This window comes from Haliotis asinina, chromosome 2 (genome assembly GCF_037392515.1).
Source record: "Haliotis asinina isolate JCU_RB_2024 chromosome 2, JCU_Hal_asi_v2, whole genome shotgun sequence".
Classification (NCBI taxonomy): domain Eukaryota; kingdom Metazoa; phylum Mollusca; class Gastropoda; order Lepetellida; family Haliotidae; genus Haliotis; species Haliotis asinina.
Genome location: NC_090281.1, coordinates 47,979,962 through 48,002,080, shown reverse-complemented (window position 1 = coordinate 48,002,080; position 22,119 = coordinate 47,979,962). Strand labels below are relative to the sequence as shown.

At 40.6% G+C, this 22,119-nt stretch overlaps 1 protein-coding gene across 1 annotated transcript; it reads right to left on the bottom strand.

The window, feature by feature from the left end:
* Positions 1 to 11,633: 11,633 nt before the first annotated feature.
* Positions 11,634 to 21,004, bottom strand: LOC137272596 (galanin receptor type 1-like). Its single transcript, XM_067804986.1, has 3 exons — positions 20,587 to 21,004; positions 14,506 to 14,623; positions 11,634 to 12,471 (listed from the first exon to the last, which is right to left on the bottom strand). Exons 1-3 carry the CDS (start codon positions 20,978 to 20,980, stop codon positions 11,634 to 11,636), a joined length of 1,350 nt encoding a protein of 449 aa, XP_067661087.1. The 5' UTR covers positions 20,981 to 21,004.
* Positions 21,005 to 22,119: the final 1,115 nt, after the last annotated feature.

Below are 22,119 nucleotides of genomic sequence, written 5' to 3'. Positions count from 1 at the left end.
TTATTTTGTTATTGGTTATCTTTATGACTTATGTCCGCTCTTCGGAAAAGATGGAGATTTCTTTTATGTTGTATTGATGTAATTTGGGAATACTTAAAACAATGACCTTGACCCATTGTGAGATTATGTTTGTTGTTTAGCGCCAGAGCTCCAACCACATGACTCAGCATGTAATTATTGAAAGATGAGTCAGACAAACCAGTGATCGATGCCACTCGCTATTGGGGTAGAATGACACGCAATCAATCAGGCTTTGATTTAGGCGGTTTAAACTTTTTCTCTTTTACTTTGAACTAATTATGAAGCATAACGCACTGAAGTGTTTCAGGACCACAGTCTTTTCAACATTTATACACAAAACCCGACAATGAGCTCAGTTTACATTTACTTTACCTGATAACGACGAGTAAAAAACGACAGATGCTATTTAGCGAGAGGACGCCGTATCTATTAATACCAGCGTATTTGCGCTTCTTTATATATTAAGCTTTATCGAGTTATTTTAAGAATTGTAGCATTATTTAACTATTGTGTGAGGAATATGTTTTGAGATACGCAACGACACAAAAATTGTGTGTGTTGAACGTAGATAGCTGACGGTGGTATTGATTGATTGATTGATTGAGTTTTAGCGGCGCTTAACGCTATATCAGTACCACTGAGAGACCTTACAGAAATGAACTTCACACAATGTTCTCATTTTAGGAATCAATCCGGGACTTTGGTGTCATGGGTGAACCGATACTTAAGAGAAGAAGTGTGTGGTCTGTACCTTACATAAATTATTACTCTACATTGCCTAACTTGTTTAAATTCAGAACTACTTAAATTATAGTGCATGTACACGAATAGCTATGAATGTCGACTTACTACAATCTGCAAGCGGAATATGCTGAGTAAGTATGGCGTGTATTTTGGACGTGCTCGCATATATGCTTCTAATATGTATGATATGTTTATAAATGATATGTTTATAATATGTATGATGTATGATATAATATATATTAGTCGTAGCCTCCCCAGTACTGATTTACACCGAATGTGTCCATTTACATCCAATGTTGATACTTTTGATGTTGTTTTTTTTAAACTAGTCTCTTCTAGAGTGGTGGCTTGGGCACAAAACAAGTACCTTTGTATGGCCATGTAGTAAAATAACGTTTTACAGCTTATTCTTTGAGACAAAATCCCCTGTCCCTGTAATGTGTGGTGGTGATGTATTATTGAAAGTTCACGTTATTCTTGTAACTAGAATCAGTTGTTTTTGTTTCCTGTTTACATCTAGAGTGACAGCATGTCATATGGAATTGTTTCATATTACCCAGAATTCAAAATGGCTGCCAAGATGGCCGCCATTGTATTTTTACTACTTATACATAGCAGAGGACTAAGTTTGTACTGATATGTAAACAAATAATTCATTTGATGTCAAATGTTCTGTGCAGCATAGAAAAAAAAGAACAAAATGCAATGGTTTGGTTTATGAAAGCGTCATTTGCCTAAAATAGTTGATGAAATAACATTACCCAAAGTGTTAGAAAACTATGCTTCAAGGCCGATAACTGCATCTAGGCAGAGCTATACAGGGTCGGGGAAGCAGGGGTACAGCTGCCCCCTATAAAATTTTTACAGGTCACTTTTTATGCATAAACGTATTGATATAACACTCTTTTAATGTTGATAGTGCTCCCTTATTTGAGAAATTTTCGGCATCACCATGCCTCCACAGAAACATGAGGATGGACCAAGAAAGACATCTTATTTAAAGAAGGGGTGATGCATTCAAGAATTTCATCAAACGTGGGTGGGGTGATTCTAAAGAAACTGTAGGACTCATGATCATCAAGGCGGAGATCCTGTGTCAGTTGATGAACTGTTCCACAGCTGTTGGCCTCTCAGGTTAAAGCTAGTTTCTCACCCAACAAGTTCTTCTTCGTTTCCTCCTTTCTTGCTCTACCAACGCATTGTAATCTTGTTCTGCTTCCTGTACAAATTGCTGGAAATGAGCATTCAGCATGCTAACAGCTGCAAATTTGTTCATGTTTCACAGGTAGATGTTTGTATCCCAAATGGAGGACATGTTAAAAACGCATGTCTGCATACCCTACCGTGCCATAGAGTAATGCACACAGTGTTGACATAGTAAGACCAGTGTGAGACCTACATAAAAGCAGAACGAGTAGTACTTGATGAGAATCCATTGCGCTCTTTCAGAACCGAGTAGCAATGTACTACAATGTACTAACTTCTTAAGAACAGTTCATTTGGTTTTGAGAATATTGCATAGAATACCAAAGTAACTAAGAACATAACACGGCCGAGTTTCGTCTGTCTGCGAACGGAATTGACCTGGTGGAAACTGTGCACAAACGTATTGCAACTGATGTCTAACTATATTATGTCTGTACACATCCCCAATAGGTTTGAAGTACGGCGGTTCCGTTCGTCATATGGCAATCTTGTTTAGGGTGTGTTATCACTCTGTCCCATTTTAGAACATGTAGAACATTAGACAATGGGAATTACCTTACTGAAGACATCTGAAACTCATCAACTACATTCACACAATTAGGTGACAATCAGGAGTTTGTCCGCCATTATACCCTGTGGACAGTTAAAATATAAAGCCGTCCCAAATCACTTTCTTCGTTTGTATTACAGGCGGGTATGAACGTTAAATAAGACGCCGAGAAGAAGTTGGGTTGGTCTATGTTAACGCTCATCACGTACCGCACGTGCTCTGAGCACCGACCCACAATGATGTGAAATATTCGTCGTGGGGACAGAAAGTCTTGAAATCCTGTAGAGGTAGGGCGACTTCAAGGATTCTTCAGAAGGGCGACAGAGGACCAGACAGGCAGGTGTTTCCAATTCTGTTTGGAAGAAATATGCGTCTACGTGAATATTTGTTTGATATACAGTACACACTCATTCTCTGATAGTATACAGCCATTTAGGTATAGATGGGAAAGGTTGACATTGGTTTCTGCATGTAAACGGAGTGGTAGTATAGCCTCGTTGTTGAAGTGTTGGCACGCCATGTTCATTGCCAACGTTCGAGTCCCCACTTAAATACTATGCCTCACGCCCACTTCTGAGGTTCGTTGTTGGAATATTGCCAAAAGCGGCAGAAACCACACTTACTCGCTGTTGTTAAACCTACCTACATCCGAGAGAAATGTGATTCCTAATGCTTATGGATGACACATTTCTTTCAGACGCAGGAACCCTGGCACACTCTGGATTTGGTGTTGTGTCACTCTAAACCCTTCCACTTGGACTTTAGTACACTGGCGTTCCAAGGGACCGATGGGATGAGCTTTTGTCTCATGGTGGCTCCATTGTACGTCCGCTCTCCGCGTAGCCCCCTGCCGACTGTACTTGGAGTAGGTTCGGTGCTAGGGCCTGACTGTACAGTCAGGACGGTTGTTACAGCAACCAAGCTAGTTTAGGGTTGGCACACTCTGTGGCCCCAGTCTTTTCAGCATCCCCAGTAGACCCAATGCTGACTGCACTTGACTGGTAGATTTAGGGGTTAGTGTAGATAGGGCCCCCTTCGTGCATGCCCTGTACGACGCTTTCTATAGATAGTATAACTTAGTTTTAACCCACCATTCCGTCCTTCAGTAGGTAGTTCGAGACAAAGCAAGTCCCGGATGGTCACTTTGAGAGTCAGTGTACTGGCCGACTCTGCGGCCACCTGCTGGTAAAGTATTTCAAATATTTCAGTTTAAAATTTAGATTAAATTTTGTTTTTCACGATTCGACATATTTGTTTTGCATTTAAATCTATGGGGATAACCGAGTGGTTATCACGCTCGTGACGCTCTAAACAACCCTATTTTGATTTCCCACATGGGAATGATGTGCGAAGCATAGATTTGTATTTTCCCACCATGATAAAGCTGGTACATTGCTAAAAGAAGTTCAAAAAGCACACTCATGCAGTCTTAATGAGTGTGGGAAGTGTAAATGATAGAGAATACTATGTACCTTTATTGGTGGAACAGTCGCCCACGAAAGCAGCTGTGTTTTTTCAAACGTGAATTACCTCCTTGTTTACAATGACCTCTACTGCACACAACTTTAGTTTCCTGTTTGAGCTTTTTTCTCGTTTAGGCATATAGTTTGCATTAATACCCTCAGTACCAATGATGTAAAATATGTTTACCTTTATTATCAGGAGAGTGGATGCCATCGTCCTGGGGGCGGAAATGGACCCTGAAGTTCCCCAGAGGCAGGACGACTGCCAAGAAGACATTCCATGGACAGAAGTGGATCAAGGATTCTTCTGGAGCAGGATGTGGATGTTTTATTTTGTGACAATGTACCATGCGTGTCTACTACTGTAAACCCTCCAGTAGAATAGGTAGCGTTGCATACATTGAGGGAACACGGTTCCAGAGTTTTTTCTCTCAAAACAGGGTCTTTATCTCTGGTTTTACGTGTCGGGCTTCAGTTACCTTTGACCGTGTTCAAATCTCAAATTTGAACAGGGTAAATTTAGACACACATTCTGAGGCAACAATGTTGGTGTTTATGTTCGAGGATTTAGTACCGTTCCATGTTGGGAATGACGACATTAAAAACGTATTCCGCACAGCTCGTCCAGTTGTACTTGGTTGTTTTGTTGTTTTGTTTTTGAAAGTTGTGAACTCGAGAAGAACGGTTTTTGTCCATGGAAATCGGATGTGCCCGACTTTATCGCTCTGTAGGAGTGTTTGGTTTGCCATACACTGTCGTACACTGCTAAACACTGCCAACACAGAAACACATCTGGAAACATCTCTAACATTAAAACAAAAATACATCAGTACACAGGCGTATTGTAATATCCACAAACCAGAACGTAAATACAAAAAAGCCTATCAACATTACCAGATCCCATCGCACAGACGTTTAGTTCAATGTATGTACCAAACAATCCAGTGATGTCTATAGATGACAGAAGATATTAAATGAAAAGCTCCCACCTACATCCAACAGTCTAGAATATCACATTGAGCAAGTAAACTACCGAGAGCATGTTTGGAAACAGTATCTCCGGTCAGTCATATTCCTTCACCAGTTGACATGGTTGGAGCATTTGTGATGTCAGCTTATCCCTTTTCTGGTGTTCTGATGTAGAGAGATTCTGCTCCCCGTGGATTGGTTGAACTGATATAGACTAAATGCAATAACGTCAGTATGCCAGCAGAGAGACCTATGTCAATGCAGATGAACTGATATATTGTGCACAGAGACATGTCTTTTTGTATGGCAGGTGATTGTTGCCCGAACAGCTTTGGCTTGTAGATGACTCCAATGCTGACATGATGTAACATGATATGAAAGAAAGTGAAGCTTCTGAATGCTATCTGACAGACCATTTGAATACCTACAACAAGAGCTTAGACGCAGTTATCGATCGTGAAGCATAGCTTTCTATTACTTTGGATAATGCTATTTCATTAAATATTTTAGGAGCTTTAATCAACCATAACATTGAAATTTATTTTTGTTTCTATATTGTGTTAAACATACGACATCAAATCAATTGTTTGTTTTAAATATCAGTACAAATTTAGTCCTCTGCTATGTATAAGTAGTAAAACTACAATGGCGGCCATCTTGGCAGTCATTTTGAATTCTGGATACTATGAAGTAATTCCAAATAACATGTTGTCACTCTAGAAGAAACAAAAACAACTGATTCTATTTACAAGAATAATGTAAACTTTCAATAAATAAATCACCACCACACATGTCCATGAAGAGTCGGAGAATCGACAAAATCACTTGTCTCAAAGAATAAGCTGTAAAACGATATATTACCTCGACATGACCATACAAAATTATTTGTTTTGTGCCCGAGCCACCATTCATGAAGAGACAAGTGTAAAAAAACATCAAAAGTATCAACATCGGATGTAAATGGACACATTCAGTGTTAATTTTTATGTGAATTTAATTGACGAGAAGGTAACACACGACAATTCAAAATGGCGGTCATTTTGATTATTTTCAAAAGCAAAAATATGTCAAAAATTTATACATCCTTTAGCAATACACAAAAGTCAAAATGAAAGTGATCAGATTGTAGTGGTAAAACTATCCATGATTAACTTTGTGATGTTGTCGGGCAGCAAACCGAATGTCATGAAAATGCTCACAGACACCCACCACACAAAACGGCCTGTGAAAAAAACTGATACCACAATCTGAGAGTATTACACGCCTTTTCATGAGCCCCAGACATCATACTAACTAAAAATAGTGTCAAACCAAATCAGTACTGGGGAGACAGATTTTTCAGCTGTCTCCTCCAGGACTTTATAACCAAACGCTCCGTTTTCATAAATCTGCAGAGATGTGTCGAGGCTCTTGTTCCAGAAGAAACTGTCCGAAAAGCAAATATATCTTCTGAACAGAAAATACCGATATTCCATGAATTTCTGAGAAATATTCAGATAAAATAATAGTTTGATTTGGTAAATACTGCTTGTTAATTTACCTCCAAACTTTAAAACATATGTTTCCATCTGTTCATCGTCCAAATAATCTTTCACGAGTTAAACATTATGGGATAATGAAAATATCCCTTTTCCATAAGGAGATTTTGCTTTTAAGTATAACTTCCTCGAATCAAGTTGAGAGAACTCGTGTTTACATGTGTTCACAGGATAATGAAAACCACTTTTACATACCATGACCGTTTATGTTTATAGGACATTAAATTATCCACTTATCAAGACGACATCGTTGTTGAACTGTGCCCGTTATTGTATACGAATGACTCGTTAACGATGAAGTATTTACCAGTTGAAGTGTGATCAGTCGTTAGGAAAACATCCCATTATGACAATGAGGTGATAAATGTCTGTGTTATGCTTGGTACTTGCTAATAATGTGGATTTAGCAAACGACTGAAAACACAAAGCCATATTTTCTCATAGTGGTCTCTGGCAACGTGACATAGAGGCACGTGCAATTGCAAGTCCATATAATTCAATACGATATTATGTCTATAGTTCAAAGCTACACAAAACCAACTATTTTTTCCGTTGACGTCTATATTAACGTTATATTTTTAAAAAACATAACTATGATATCAACACCTGTTACATGTACATACGTGCATAATGTGGCCTGAAAGAAGCTATAAAAATATAAAATATCAACGCCTCAGTCGGATCCTTTTCCTAGTGAGGAAGCAAAGCAGACCAACCTCAGTTCCGCACCAAATGTCCATTGCTTGAAAATACCTGTCGTCAAATTCAGTTAAAGTCATCCGTAAGACACGGCCGCGCTGTAAAAAAAATATGGTCAGTTAAGTTACTGGATGTACATTTAAACAACACAAGAACATTCTTACCCAAAATCACCCAATCGCAGCTGTCATTCTGCACAGACTTTGTGTTGTATAACCACTAAGCTCCCTCAACTACAGAAAAAAACAAAAAAATACCCATTTAGATACAATGTCGCTTCTTAATGTAACGGCAATGTGTTGATCAGTTTGCAGTATGATATTTTTTTACAATCATCCGTATACAGTGTGAAATAATTAACATAGAGAAATATGGTTAGTTGATAAAGTTTCGCAGATAATATATACTATATTTGTTTGTTTTCCTTTTTTGTTTTTATTTACTTTTCACATGACTAGACTTGGGAAACATTGTTCATCGATATCACCGATGAGAGCTGTAAAAAGTTGTGTAAGCGTGTTTGTCTTCGTCGTTTGTTCTGAATCTAAGAGGCGGTGGAGTGGCCTCCTTGGTGAAGCGTTCGCTCGTTACACCGAAGATTCAGTTTCGAATCCTCAGAGGGGTAGAATGTTTAAAGCCCATTTCTGGTATCCCCCGTCGTGATATTGCTAGACTATAGCTAAACTTTATCTAATTTAGACACCTTAAAATTACCTTTTTCAGTAACATGCATCTAATCCGCATCAGCGTTATTTTCTTTTTGCAGTATCTAATAGTAGTGTTTCGCTTTATATCTAATGTTTGAATTATTCCCGGTTTGTCTGTACAAAGTCTGGTTTATGTATGATAATGTCCATCATACTGTAAGCCCCCAGGGCATGTCTTTGTGTTGTGGAGTGAGCACGTTTCGTTTTACGCCACTAGAAGCAATATTTCAGTAATACAACAAACATAAATGTAACTTCAGGTTGTTTTCCTCATGCCAACATTTAATTTTTAGTTGAAAATAAACCAATATAAAAGATATGTACACTTTCTAAAAGAATCAGCGTGAACGTTGCCCGTTGTCATACACCCGGTTGGATGTTCAGCGTTGCGTCCCTTGGTATTACCGGATCCCCGGTTCCGAATCCAAGCTGACGTGTTCTTCCGAAAGAATGAGAAGTGCGTTTTATTTATTTGTTTGTTTGATTAATTTTCAACGCTAGTGGCCACCCGCATTCCGCGCCGACACCACACGTGCTGTTTGTGTGAATGAAACGTCTCCAAGCGTTTGTAGAAAACCATTTCTCCAATAATTCCCCCTATGAATGATTGTATCTCTGGAAGGCGAGGCATGGTAGCCATGTTGAAAAGTTGGTGCGCAAATTCAGAAGGTTTGGGTAAGGCAAAAGTATCCTTAGATTTTATTTCTTGTTAAGCGCATGGAACAGAAACCTGTGTGCTATAATCAACTTTCGTTTTGTAAAGTCCTGAGACAGCTTACATTAACATTATTTCGTTTTATTTACAGCTGGTATATCAACACGGGGATATTATTTCCTGCCTCAAGCAAGAACGTGCTGACCTAGGTCTCCATCAGTTTAGGTCTATTTGACTTCACCGCTTTACACAACAGAGAGCACTTCCACACTTGAATTGTGGTTCTTTTTCCGCAGGTGGAACGAATCAGCGTATTTGATATGGGATACCGCTCGAGATGGGATAAAGGAGAGTAAATCAGAGCGAGCGCTCTTAACGCTGGCAGTTCTCAGAAAGTTCTGTTGTTGCCAGTGTGTGGTATGAATGTAAGTGGACTAATGACCCGAGTCAGTGAGTGCGATGGGGTGAAGTGGCTTGTATGTAACGGGGAGGACATTCTAAAATACAAATGTCAAACAAACCGCTTGAGGAGACCCTTTGGAATCTCCAAAACTCTTGGAAATACATTTAATTGGCGCCCCACTCAAGTCTAAAATGATTTAGCAAGTGAATACTTTCTTAGGTCTGAAAATTAGGATTGTTTAAGGCTCACTATGACCTTGTGGTGTAAATAGCTGATACTAATAGACCTTCCGTGTTAAAACCTTTTTCATTAAACGAGCTAATGATTTGGTATCATACGAACGAAAAGGAGCTAAATAAAAAATGTTATTTAAATACTGGAAACAACAGTGTCTCATGTACTTCAGCAACACATGTGACAGTAGTGTCTTACGCAGCCTAGTAACAGTGACACAAGTACGACATGTGTCCCTTGTTGCCTAGTAATACTGACTCTTGTATCAGAGGTGTCTCATGTAACCTAGCAACAGTGACACAAGTACGACATGTGTCCCTTGTTGCCTAGTAATACTGACACTTGTATCAGAGGTGTCTCATGTAACCTAGCAACAGTGACACATGTAGAAGAAGTCACCCTTGTATCCCAGCAATACTAATGTTTTTTGTGTCGCCTAGCAACATGTAGCCTAGCAACAGCAACAAAACAGAAGTAGTCTCTCATGTAACCTAGCAAAAGGAACGGATGTAGCAGCAGTATCTCACGAAGCCTAGCAACAGAGTTACATGGAGCATCAGTATTTTCTGTAACATAGCAGCGCTGAAACAACAACACTGTTAACTGCTACATAGCAACAATGGCACACAATGGAAGTGTTGCAGTTTTGATGTGATTAACTCACTCAGTAACTCCAAAATGTTTCAGAGTCAGCCCTGTATCATCCTCTATATGACGTGAAACAGGCAGTGTAATAAGAACCAGGATCTTTTAACGCCCTTTGCTATAATGTCGCCGGGGATCGGACCACCAACACTCCACTAATCAGGATGACACTCCATACCCCTGCCTCCTTCTATGACTATGAACAATAGGGGACAAGTGGTCCATGTGTGATGGGCACTTAGTTAGTCAATAGCGCCTTGCTATACAATGGGTGACAATGTTTTATTACCGTTCGACACAAAACAATATTCAACGTTCGGTACAACAGAATAATGCACAATGAACATCACAAAATTGTTGTTCCCAATCCTCTGTCACAAACACAAATTATTCCACTCATTGGTGAATGTACTGTTTGTCTACATACGGGTATTCGGAATGTATATCACGACAAAACAATGTCTCTCACATTTGCTGATGGCTTGGAGGTCGCTGTAAGCTGTAATCATCTTCAAGGCAGATGAAGATGTTCGAGTCCGTCCCATACAAACCAGTGGATGACCGCACGAGAAACTGTACGTACAAAGGGGCACCACTGAAGTTAAGTCGTATGTTGTGTCCAACCAATTATCTCTTTGATCTTCTGGTACTTCAGCACAATTACCATTCTAAGGCTCCATTATGATTACACACTGCCATTTAGGGAGTGGCCAAATGTAACATATGCCCTATTTGGGATAACACTTTCTTAGTAAATGTAAATTCTAGTGCTTTTTTAGTTGAGTCCCATCCGGGATTCGAACCCCCTCAGAGTCAGGCACCTAATCGCCAGCATACAAAGGGTTTCGATGGGACTCAACCAAAACAGTACTACAATTTGCACATTACTATGAAAGTGTTATCACAAATATGACATATGTTACAAGACTCGATTAATCTTTGTGTTTCTAATCTAAGCAATTTAAGTGTCTCTCGATTCATTGATATTGCAGACAAATAAACCATGACATGACATGGTCGCCTAGCCCCCAAATTTTCGGTATTTTATATTTATTTTTACACGGGTTTATTAATCGGACGGTCCCTTTTCAACGCGAGGTTATCGTTTGCCATAAGTTTCGAAAGTATACTAATTCGACTGTGACTACTGGATATATGCTAACCAAATATAAGCAGTTTGAAGCTGTTTACTATGCCGGATACGGGAAATCCTTTGAGATGTGTTTGGGAATCATACACATGCATGCGTACGATGTGGTCAGGTTCACTGACTTGGTTGGTACATGTCATCGTATCCCAGTTGAGTAGATCCGATGTTCATGCTGTTAATCACTGGAATGTCAGATCCAGGCTCGACTATTTATTGATTGCTGTCATATAGCTGAGTACGCTGGAATATTGTTGAGTATGGCATAAAACTAAACACACTCACTCACTCGCTGCATTCCAGCCTTTGGCTCAAAACATACCCGATTTTGGTAAGCGGGAGGGAACATAATTATACTCGTCCCTTTAAGTTCCGAAAGTATGATCGTGACTAGAGAAGGTCATGTGGTACAGTAGAATCAAGTTTATCTTTAAAAAATAAAGTAAATAAAATCCTTCCAAACCACCCAAGTCAGATTGTAATTGTGGACCATTCACAAGATTGTTCTTGAGAACTATGTGTTTCATTTGTAATATTCATTGCATTCTCAATATTCCACGGCAGACACATCCCCGCCCAACTGCCAAGGTGCTATATATAAAAGCACCAGTTCTCCAGTGGTTGATATACATTTTCAAAATAATGATGTACTTTAAACAACAGATGGTAAATCCATTCGCTGGAACGACACGCCAAACAGAGGTTGTTGAACATAACATCCATCCAGTCCGATACGGGTCATGGTCTGGGTTCGACTCCTTCTGTGACTATGAACAATAGGGGACAAGTGGTCATTTCGACAACATGGCATGGTTGGGTCTCTGTGTCTGTTAGACCTTCCTGAAGGATTGGCGTCAAAGTTCCTTATTTCCTGCATGTGACGCTGTGAAGTTGACAGAAATCTCCTCACCCTTCTACTCGGGTGCCTCTTGCACATTATTGCCATCTTAAAATGGTACCTAAAGTTTCCACTTAACAAACAATATATTATTGGGTTAATTGCATTTGCTCCATATGAAAAACAAAGGGCAAATACTTCCCTGTCTTTAAAAATTATTTTGTTTCCCGAGCCAATGAAGTCTTCGTGAAGTCTCACAATATGGATTGGCAACCAACCAACACCAAAAGCTACAGTAATTGCAAATATTATTTTAGCTATCTTCCTCCTTGCCCTGAGCGCAGTCAGGGAAATGTCGTTCGGCCTTGACCCTGGTCTGACGCTTGTCCAGAGTTTCCGAACGATCCTGCAGTGGCAGAAACTCAGAATCAGTTGCGGCAGCAGGAACATAGTCAGGAACATCAAGACGGAGTCTACTTTCCTCCGGATTATCCAGATCTGGTCATGAGCCCCCTGGTGGCGATTACAGAACATCCTCATGTCGTGGAAGTGCCACAGTTCACTGAGTCCGTATAGGAATGCTCGTGGCACCATGATGAGAACTGAAGCCACCCAGATACCCAGCATTATCGCCATTGCTCGCTTTGAGGTTCTGAAACAGAAAGAGAAATAACAATCTTAGAGGGATACACATTACTAGGGACTTAAGTACGCTCTTCCAGGTAGGATACTGTAATGGTTAAGGTGTTCGCTTGCCTACCCCACAATCCGTGTTCGATTCCCATGTGAGTACGTTGTGTGACTTACAGGGGTTGCTCGTCGTATATTGCCGGACGTTGCTAAATACGGGGTACAACCACATTCACTCGCCCTCTGAGTATACAAGCCTTCTGCATATATCAGGATTTGGTATATGAATTGTAAAGGAGGTTATCTGGGAAATTCATGCATAGTTGCAATATCTATGGTATAACATTTCATTGGATTTCTGTCCTTAACAGGAGGTAATGCCAGAGAAAACCAGTCTCGATGTGCGCCGATAAAGCAATGAGTGAGTGAGTGAGTGAGTTTAGTTTTACGCCTCACTCAGCAATATTCCAGCTATGTGGCGGCGGTCTGAACATAATCGAGTCTGGACCAGACAATCCAGAGATCAACAACATGAGTATCGATCTGCGCAATTGGGAACCGATGTCGTAAAGGCAAAATATCGGTGAACGTCATATGAATGGCTCACTGAAAATAATGAATTAGGACAACAGAACACAGTGAGTGTTGAGACCGTCAGATCCAACTCCCTGTAGTATACGAGGACAGAGTCTCAACAACAACCAGAGTTTGTCGTAAGCAGATTATATGAATGGCGTTCGTGTTTACAAGCAGGGGTTATGGATTTAAGTACCACACATAACGCATACAAACTTCACTAGAGAACACGTGGGGGCGTCAGGAGTTGTTGGCTGTATTCTTATAGTTGAAGGGCTGAGTTCAAATAGTACACATTCATTGCATTACGCATTTGATATCGAATTTACTTCGCGGGAGACATTCTCTTCAGGTTTTAGTCGTTTTAGTCGTAAACATACCACTTACATCTGAGATGTGTTTACTGAACAGTAAAAGAAACGAAACTCTGGTTTTTGTTAAGTTTTTAAATAGAAGGCATAACTATGAATACTCATTTTTATGAGATTTCATTTATTCGAAACTTGCATTTGTTGTACGGTATATAAATACATTATTACAATGTTAATGTGTTAATTAAATATGCAGAATCTAATTTGATTGAACGATGAAACTTCTGAATGTCACGCGTTTAGCATATTCCCACGTGACAAACTGTGGGCTTACTTTTGATTGACGTATAGAATCATTGCCACTGTATATGGATATCTCAACTTGCACGTGCATTCTGCTGTTAACCTCCTTACCATGAATCTTTCGCGCAGTCTATACGCCATCCTTACGTATAAACGGAAGCAACGGCGCCATTCATCAGTTCATGAATGTAGGCTTACACCGTTTTATAAAGATATTACAGTTGTATTGAATGTTTCACGGATAAACAAACACAACATTCTCGCTATCATGAAAGGATTTGTACTCGCTGTAGTAGCAAAGCTGTTTAAGACGAATTGCATTTCCTGGTTAACTGTGATCATTATTCAGATCTCACGTACAAACTTTGGATAGAAATACCAGTGTCCATCCCTTAGTCCCATCTATGTCAGCAGTAGACAAAATGGTTTATATACTATCGAATAACCAGTTCGTAAAGCCATTCAGCACCCAATCATTCTATGTTTAGGCGCCGAATTATGTCCGTAGAATAGTTAAATATTTGTGAATAATAATGTCAGCACTCACGCAACAAGAAAGTGACTGTGTGTCTGTGTGTCTGTGTGTTTGTCTGCGTGTGTATGCGTGCGCGCATGCGTTTGTGTTTGTGTATAAGTTTGGGCTTGCGTGTGTTCACATGTGGGTGTGACTTTATTACCGATACAATTATAACGTATCTCCTTTATGTAAAAGGAAAGCTCTGAAACAGTTTCGGGTTGAAGCTATGCATGGTACTCAAAGGGTCCAGCCACAACCAGCCATCCCTTATTCTACAATCCATACACAAAGCTTGATGTCATGTTTCTGTGACAAATGATTGAGAAAAGATGTATATTCATATACGAACCTAAACGTCCTTGACCTCACAGGGTGTATAATAGCATAGTAGCGGTCAAGGCCAGTAGCAGCCAAGGTCATCACACTGACGGCAAGACAGACACCCATGGTGTAGTTGACAAATTTACCTGAAATAAAGAAATAAAAAATAGTAACCCCTGGATTTATAAACACAGTGGAAACGTTTACTCCGTGCATTTGATGAAACATATCAACACGCGGAGGCCAAATTAATACTATTATTTACGTCTCAGTGTATCGTCTTCAGGGGCGAGTGTTTAGCCGCTCGTCGCGCCAACGCCCCGGGTTCGATTCTCAACATGGGTACAGTGTGTGAAGTCCATTTCCATTTCTAGTGTCGACAGTCGCGATATTGCTGGACTATTGCTAACGGCGACACAAAATCGTGTTCAGTAACTATGTATTGCGCTTCTCTTATGGGTGATTAAATACTTTACAACAAGCATTGCAGAAAATACATCCACTAGTCTGTATGGCATAATGAAGGCTCTAAGTTTCAGGAGTCCCCGTTCCGCTCATACTGGCATGTACAGGGGCTCCGGCGTTATAAGTGCCATTGAGGATGCTCTATTATTTGTCACGCAAATTTCAAATACAGTAAAAGTTGTTTGATCAATGTTACAAGGTTCAGTAAAAAGGACCTTCCAAATTTGACCCATAGGCCCCTAGGGACCTGTGAACAAAGTATCGCTAGATTTTGCAGGCGACAGGAAAAATAGAATTTGGGTCATCTTCCTTCTATCGATTTGCTTTCACAAAATATCGGTAATTTCATATGAGATTCAATGGTATTCGCGATAAAGAAATACTATCAAATATCAGTTCCAAATGAGTTCGGCATTCCCAGCCAGGTACATCGAAATTTATCTTACCTCACACATGAATGTCGCTTTCTGACTGGCTAAGCACTATTCTATTATTTTCGATGTACCCCCCATACAGGCGGTGTATTATTTTCAATGCACACCGCTGGGAATTCCGAGCTCATCTGGTGCCTCATGGTAGTACTTGTTTGTCTCGAATAACATTGAATCACGCATCAAGCACGGAAATTACCGATGTTTTGCGATTGAAAATCGATGGAAGGGAGATCACTCTAAATATGTTTACCTTGTGTAGTCTGCAAAATGGCGATTCGTCTAGCATTCAACAGAACTGCTTCAAACAGTTCAACATTAAAATTCAGGTGTTCGGTAAGATAAATACATTGTTCACTGGTTTCTCGGGGTCCATGGGCTCATGTACCCTCGAGGTGTGTTTATGGGGGGCTCGGAGAACTTAAACACACCTCGAGGGTACTTGAGCCCCTTGCCCCCTCGCGACCAGTGAACAGCTTATAATATAGCCCAACTTAGAATACACCAAAAATACGCCACAGATCAGCGGCCGGGTAGTCACATTCCATGACGACCCATGCAACAAACACAACTGCAAAATCTGCATCGTAATAAACCGTTCAGACACTTTCCACAGTACAGTGTCTTGTGTCAAATACCGTAAACGACAATACAGATGCACCAACAAAAATGTGGTCTATCTGCTCACTTGCAAAAGATGAAAAAAAAAAAAAAAAAAAAAAAAACAATACGTAGGGGAAACAAAAAGATGCTTCAAAACGAGGCTTAATGAACACTTCGCTGACATTATGCACAACAGGGACAAACCTGTTGTGATCCATTTCAACTAAGAAAAACATGGCAAATCAGATCTCACCTACGAGATCATCGCACAACTCAGAGAGGACCCTGAGCTTGTTAGCACCACCCAAAAGAGGAGATCACTCGAACTGAGGTGGATATTCAGACTCCACACTTTGCCCCACACTTTTTAACTTAAAATATAACCACACCACCATCGAGGCGGTCGTGACTATTAGACCACCCTGTGAGTGATATTCTCACCAACGATCCACAATACTGCAATGCGATATCATCCAGTCTAACCCCTAAAACACTGGGCTTTCTTTTCGGGGCAGCCTGGACTTCCGGGTCCAAAGTCGGAATGACCATTAAGCGACTGGGTAAGTGATTGGTTTGTTTAAATGACTGGCCATGTGATTGGCTGACTGATTGGTTGGTTCTAGGGATCGTCAGGGTTTGATGTGTTAAATCGATAAACGCGGGTACTAAATGGTAAAGTAGCAAACATATTTTTGAAAACACCACTACACAAACTAAACTCATGGGCAAAAGAAAGTGAACACTTTTTATTTTGAATCTTTGGTTATGGTTTAAGTTATCCAAGTCAGTAAAATCCATTTGGACGAAACGGTCTGCCCAGACACTTGCTAATCATTCTCGCAAACACAACATGCTGGCTGTATAGAAGCACTCGAAATTTGCGAAAAATGTAAAAACGTCATCTCAGAGATTTTGATAATGGTTTGTCGAGAACTGTTACTAAAAGGCAGCGAAACGATGGCTACACATCTCAGCTGACAGAAAACCACCGAAGGTATGCCACGGCTAACAGCACATGAGAGACAGGACCATAGGTATGAGGCAGATGGGCGCCAACCACGGCCACGTTGCAAGGGCCAATAAACTGTTCACGTGGTACCAACATCAGGCTGTTCCAACGTTACAGGCAGATTGGCAGTACTCAAGACAGACCACAATCAGGCAGACCACGTGTGAGGACCCCATAGGAAGACCACCATGTGCGTATTCTTCATCTGCGCAAGCGGTTAATGACGACAATAGAAACGGCAGCAACGAATCTAACGTCTAACGACATGTCATCAATCGACGTACAGGGCTATGACTTCTACTTGCAGCAGGCATCACAACTCGACGTCCCCTGCCTGGGAAAGAGGAACATCGTCATCGTTGGTTACAGTGGGCAAAGGCTGTGCGTCGCTGAATGCAACAAAACTGGCAGCGAGTGTTTTTTTGTACTGACGACAGTCGATTCACCATGTTCCAAAATGATTCGCTTCGATCACTAATATGAGTGTTCACTTTTGTTTTGCCCACTAGTTTATATCAAATGAGGACGTTTTCCTCACAACTCTATGCCGTTATCTGTTTACTCGGTCAACAACCTTCCGCTTTTAAGAGGAAAACACCATATCTCTATCTCTAGTGGTCAATGCGTTCGCTCGACACGCCGAAGGCCCAGTTTCGATTCCCCACATGGGTACAAGCGTGAGGTCCATTTCGGATGTCCTTCGACGTGATATGGCAGGAATATTACTGAAAGCAGAGCAAAACTAAACTCACTCCTGAGTCCGACACATCACCAAGACAATTGTTGATCGTTTACGGAATCTTCGTAGAGCTCGGACCCGTGTAGATCCGGGTTAGAATTAATCCTCTCCAACCCATGTTTTTGTCACAAGAGGCGACTAACGGGATAGGACGGCCAGGCTCGCTGACCTGCTTGCCACGTCATCGTATCCCAACTGGGGAAATTGATGCTCATGATGTTGATCACTGGATTATTAACAGACCGCAGCCATATAGCTGGAAAATTGCTGAGTGAGGCGTTAAACAACAACCGACCAACCAACAAACTAACAAACCAACCGACCAACCAACCAACCAACCGACCGACCAACCAACCGGACCGACCGACCGACCGACCGACCGACCGATCGACCAACCGACCAACAACCAGCCTACCAACCGATCTTAGAGCTCTACGTTTTCAGACGTTGACAGGGTTTTATCCTGTCGTGGACAATTTTTAATCAAATTTTACATAAGACGATTATTGTGACAAAAAATCGTGAATCCAGAAACCTCTGGAAAATTCAGCTCTCTCTCTCTCTCGTATGCCTAAGATCTCGTTACTTTTCTCGCAGCATTTGTACCAGGCATACTTTAACATAGGAGGTGCAAATGCTACGATAAAAGTTACGAGATCTTAGGCTTACGAGAGTTTTGTGAAACGGGGCCCCAGTTGTGTATATCAGGAGTTGTGACGTCACATCACGTTCGCAAATGTTCCGCGATCACGTGTCAGCCTTCCGTATGTATTGATTGAATGCCTGCAAGGACATAATCATGATCTCTGCTGCAGCGCTGTACAATTAAACTGCGTCTCCAATGAAGTGGGCCAGCCCAGAACAGACACCACATAGAAGTAAACCAGAACAATGTTATAAGACGGAAAACTTTTAAAAGTACGGTATTGATTTGATCCTTAGCTTGTTACGAAATTATGGCCAGTACACGATCAGGGAAGAACACAATCCATAATTAAAGTTAAGTGCAACACGCAAAGAAAGATGACCTGGAACGGTTATGAATACTAATATGTCATAGGGTGCTCAGCTTTGGTAAAAACAATGTCTTCAGCGACATAATGGCGTGGTTGGATGATATCACTATCGTCTTCGCCATGGTTCTGGTTTTGACTCAGTGGTCAGCCCTTGGTGCGACAGAGACTGTGTAGTGGGCGGCATGGGAAATGACCATTATGGAATTCTTTGGCCGATCCACGCCAATAAACTTGACATTTTCCTTATGCATAAATCTCAAACAATCAGAAACAATCAGAAAACTGTCTGCCCTTTTATATTGATGAGATTCATGAGATGTGTGGCCTCGCTTAGGAAATGCCACGTTTGAGTCGCGTGTACCTAGTACTGCTCGACCAACAAAACGAATCCACTCCGAAATATACTCACGGCACTATGTTATCACTCTCGGATTTTTTATGCTTTATTCTCAGCTCCTTGGGGAACATACAACTCACGCAGCCACTGCGGGAAGCAGATTGCAATTATTAGTTGAGAAGTTCCTTCATTAATTTTCTTACAAACATCAACTGCTTTGCAGGTTTAAGTGTATGAGGCTTAGAGGAAGAAAATACTCGGTACAATGCCGTATGTAACGAGGGTATTGAAAGTTAATTCGGTTTATCCGAACATTCAGGGACAGCGTAGCTTGCACAACATAGTTTGCTAAAACTGAAAACACAATAATTAAGACCACGAACTTTACGTGTTTGTTTTTTTTTTGTTTTGTGTTTTTTTGTTTTGTTTTTTTTGTTTTGTTTTTTAAAAAAAACATCATTGCAGCGCTAGCTGGAAGTTAGAAGGTTATACAAATATTTGGTTGGTTACAGAGATGACCCAAAACAAGGACATGTGCTATTTACGTCAGGCAGGTCGAAACAGTCTCTCATGTGTCATGTCATCTTAAAACCAGACCAGTGCGCACTAGGCTAAATCCCACTCGTCTTGAAAATTCATTCAAAATAAAATATTTTTTTCCGTCTTCATTTTCTCAAATGTATACCCAAATATGATATAAAAATACTGCTAACTCTGATGAAGGTCAGCCCAGTCTCTCTTTACCTATATTCATTTATTTATATCTGATATATCTAATATATTCATTTATTTATGTCTGATATATATCTGATATAGTTAATATCAGTATATTTAAAATCCTTAAGAAATCAAAACGACTATATCTACGTTATGAAGTCGTAACAGGACTGGCTCTAATAGTTTAAAACATTAAAATGGTTATGAAAAAAATAACTAGAAGATTTATAACGAAATTTGTGTAGCTCTTCACGAACACAAATCGCCAGCCTTCTCTTGCTGGTTGAGATTGGACATTAAAAATAAGAACCATAAAGTTATGGGTAGTCTAATGGAATTCAGTTTCATTGCCACTGGTTTTGTTTGTTTTGCTTGTTTTGTTTGTTTGTGCTTTACTGACGCACTATTCCAGCTATACGGCGGCGGTCTGTAAATAATCAAGTCTCGACCAACCAACCAACACAGTCTTAACCATGATAAGCATCGGTCTACTCAAATGGCATACGATGACATGTGTCAACCAAGGCAGCGAGCCTGACCACCCGATCGTGTTAGGCGTCTCTTACGACAAGCATGGGTTGCTGAAAATCAACTCAAACCCGTGTATTCACGCAGAGACAAGCATGGGTTGCTTAAGAACAATTTTATCCTGGATTTTTACGGATCCATGCGCACAACACTTTGACAAATGCATCGTTACTTTTTTTGTTGATATGGACGCAATTTACCATTTTACCATAAGTAATGAATGCATATATAAAAGAAATATAGAATGTCATAGAGAGTACTCACATAAACCATCTCCAAACGGCCAGTCGGTAATTCCATAAGCAACTGAGGTGAGAGGAACACATGCTACTAGAAACAGAATATCCACAACAGACAAGTTCACTAGGTACAAGTTGGTGACAGTGCGCATGGCGGCGTGGCGGACGACGATGTACACTAGCAAACTATTACCAATAAGTCCCACAACAAAAATAATAAGAAACAACACCGGAACGATTCTTGTCTCGGGAGTAAATATCATAGGCTCGTCTTCATTGTCATTGAAAATATAGATTCCAGAGGCGTTGTAAGCGCTTAGGTTCCGTAGGAAATCTATGGACATTTTGACTCTGAAATTCTTCAGAAGACCGGTGTCAGTGTCTGTACTTTCGCTGGGCATTTTGGCAGCTTGGTCCATGCTGTTAGGAGGGTGAATATTGAAGATGAGGATGTATCGCATATGCCTTGTTGGATGCTGATGCTGGTTGGGGCCTCATGCCGCGTGGTGACGTAGGGTAGTAAGAAGCTTTGACTCCACCATCTCCAGCTGGCTAGTGGTTCCTATTGATGCAGAGCGTCAGAGTGATGATGTCACAGTCGGCGGGGGAGGAGTAAGGGGAAGGGGTGTTGTTGCATCCATCCGCGATAATGTTGGTGACCTCGTATTAAACATGCTCCGTGGTCAAGCCAACAATTATGTGTGAATTGTTAAATAATTGCAATGACGGTTGTGTACGTCAGAAACAATTATCAGGTTAACAGATTAGTTAGAGGTCCTCACCAGCCAGCAGGCACGGGATGGATGAGAATGTCCTCATGTACATAAAGGTCAAATAAATGTTCTTTTTCATTCAAAATTATCCACCAGCGGTCATATCCCCAACGGAAGATGACATATTTAGTTATTTTTTAATGCATCAAGAACAAAATGTTTATTCGAATTACTGTCGGTCGTTTCTTTGAAGAAACAAAATTAGCATAGGTATGTTTAGCATGGGAAGCCTCACCTGTAGCATGACTAAAACCCAACTGTCCAACACCATCACCATCATCATCAACATCAACATCATCGTCATTATCATCATCAACAAAAGCAGCAGCAGCAGCAGCAACAGCAGCAGCAGCAACAGCATCCTTGTTACAATGTATTCTGGATTATTATTCTGAATCAAATCATTATGTTTATGGTTTCCTGATTCACATATGTTTAGGGGTTGTTTTTTTTGCTATTCTTATCCTTATTATTGGTGTCATTTAATGGCTGTAAAGGTACTTAAACGGAATAGGAAATGAAGCTATGGAATCAACAAAAAGGGCTGTTAAGATAGCCGACCAAGGTATTGCAATCTACGACCTTGCTCTAACCAGTTTTGCCTTTCATTATAAAGCAACCTTTTCATTGACGATATTCCCATCTAGCATCACTAACGCCAAGCAGAAATCCCAGCAGGTAATATTGGCACGAGAAAGCTCCACATCCTCCTCTGTGGACGGAGTGTACTTTCAGTGCCTAATACCAAAATCACATGCGATCCTAGCCAAAAGTGCTAAACATAA

Excerpts from the sequence above, each read along its gene's own strand:
- LOC137272596 (XM_067804986.1), bottom strand. The coding sequence starts at position 20,980 with ATGGACCAAGCTGCCAAAATGCCCAGCGAAAGTACAGACACTGACACC. Across the intron at positions 14,624-20,586 it reads GCCGTTTGGAGATGGTTTAT|GTAAATTTGTCAACTACACC; the intron begins GTGAGTACTCTC and ends TCTTTATTTCAG. Across the intron at positions 12,472-14,505 it reads GTGAGGTCAAGGACGTTTAG|AACCTCAAAGCGAGCAATGG; the intron begins GTTCGTATATGA and ends TTTCTGTTTCAG.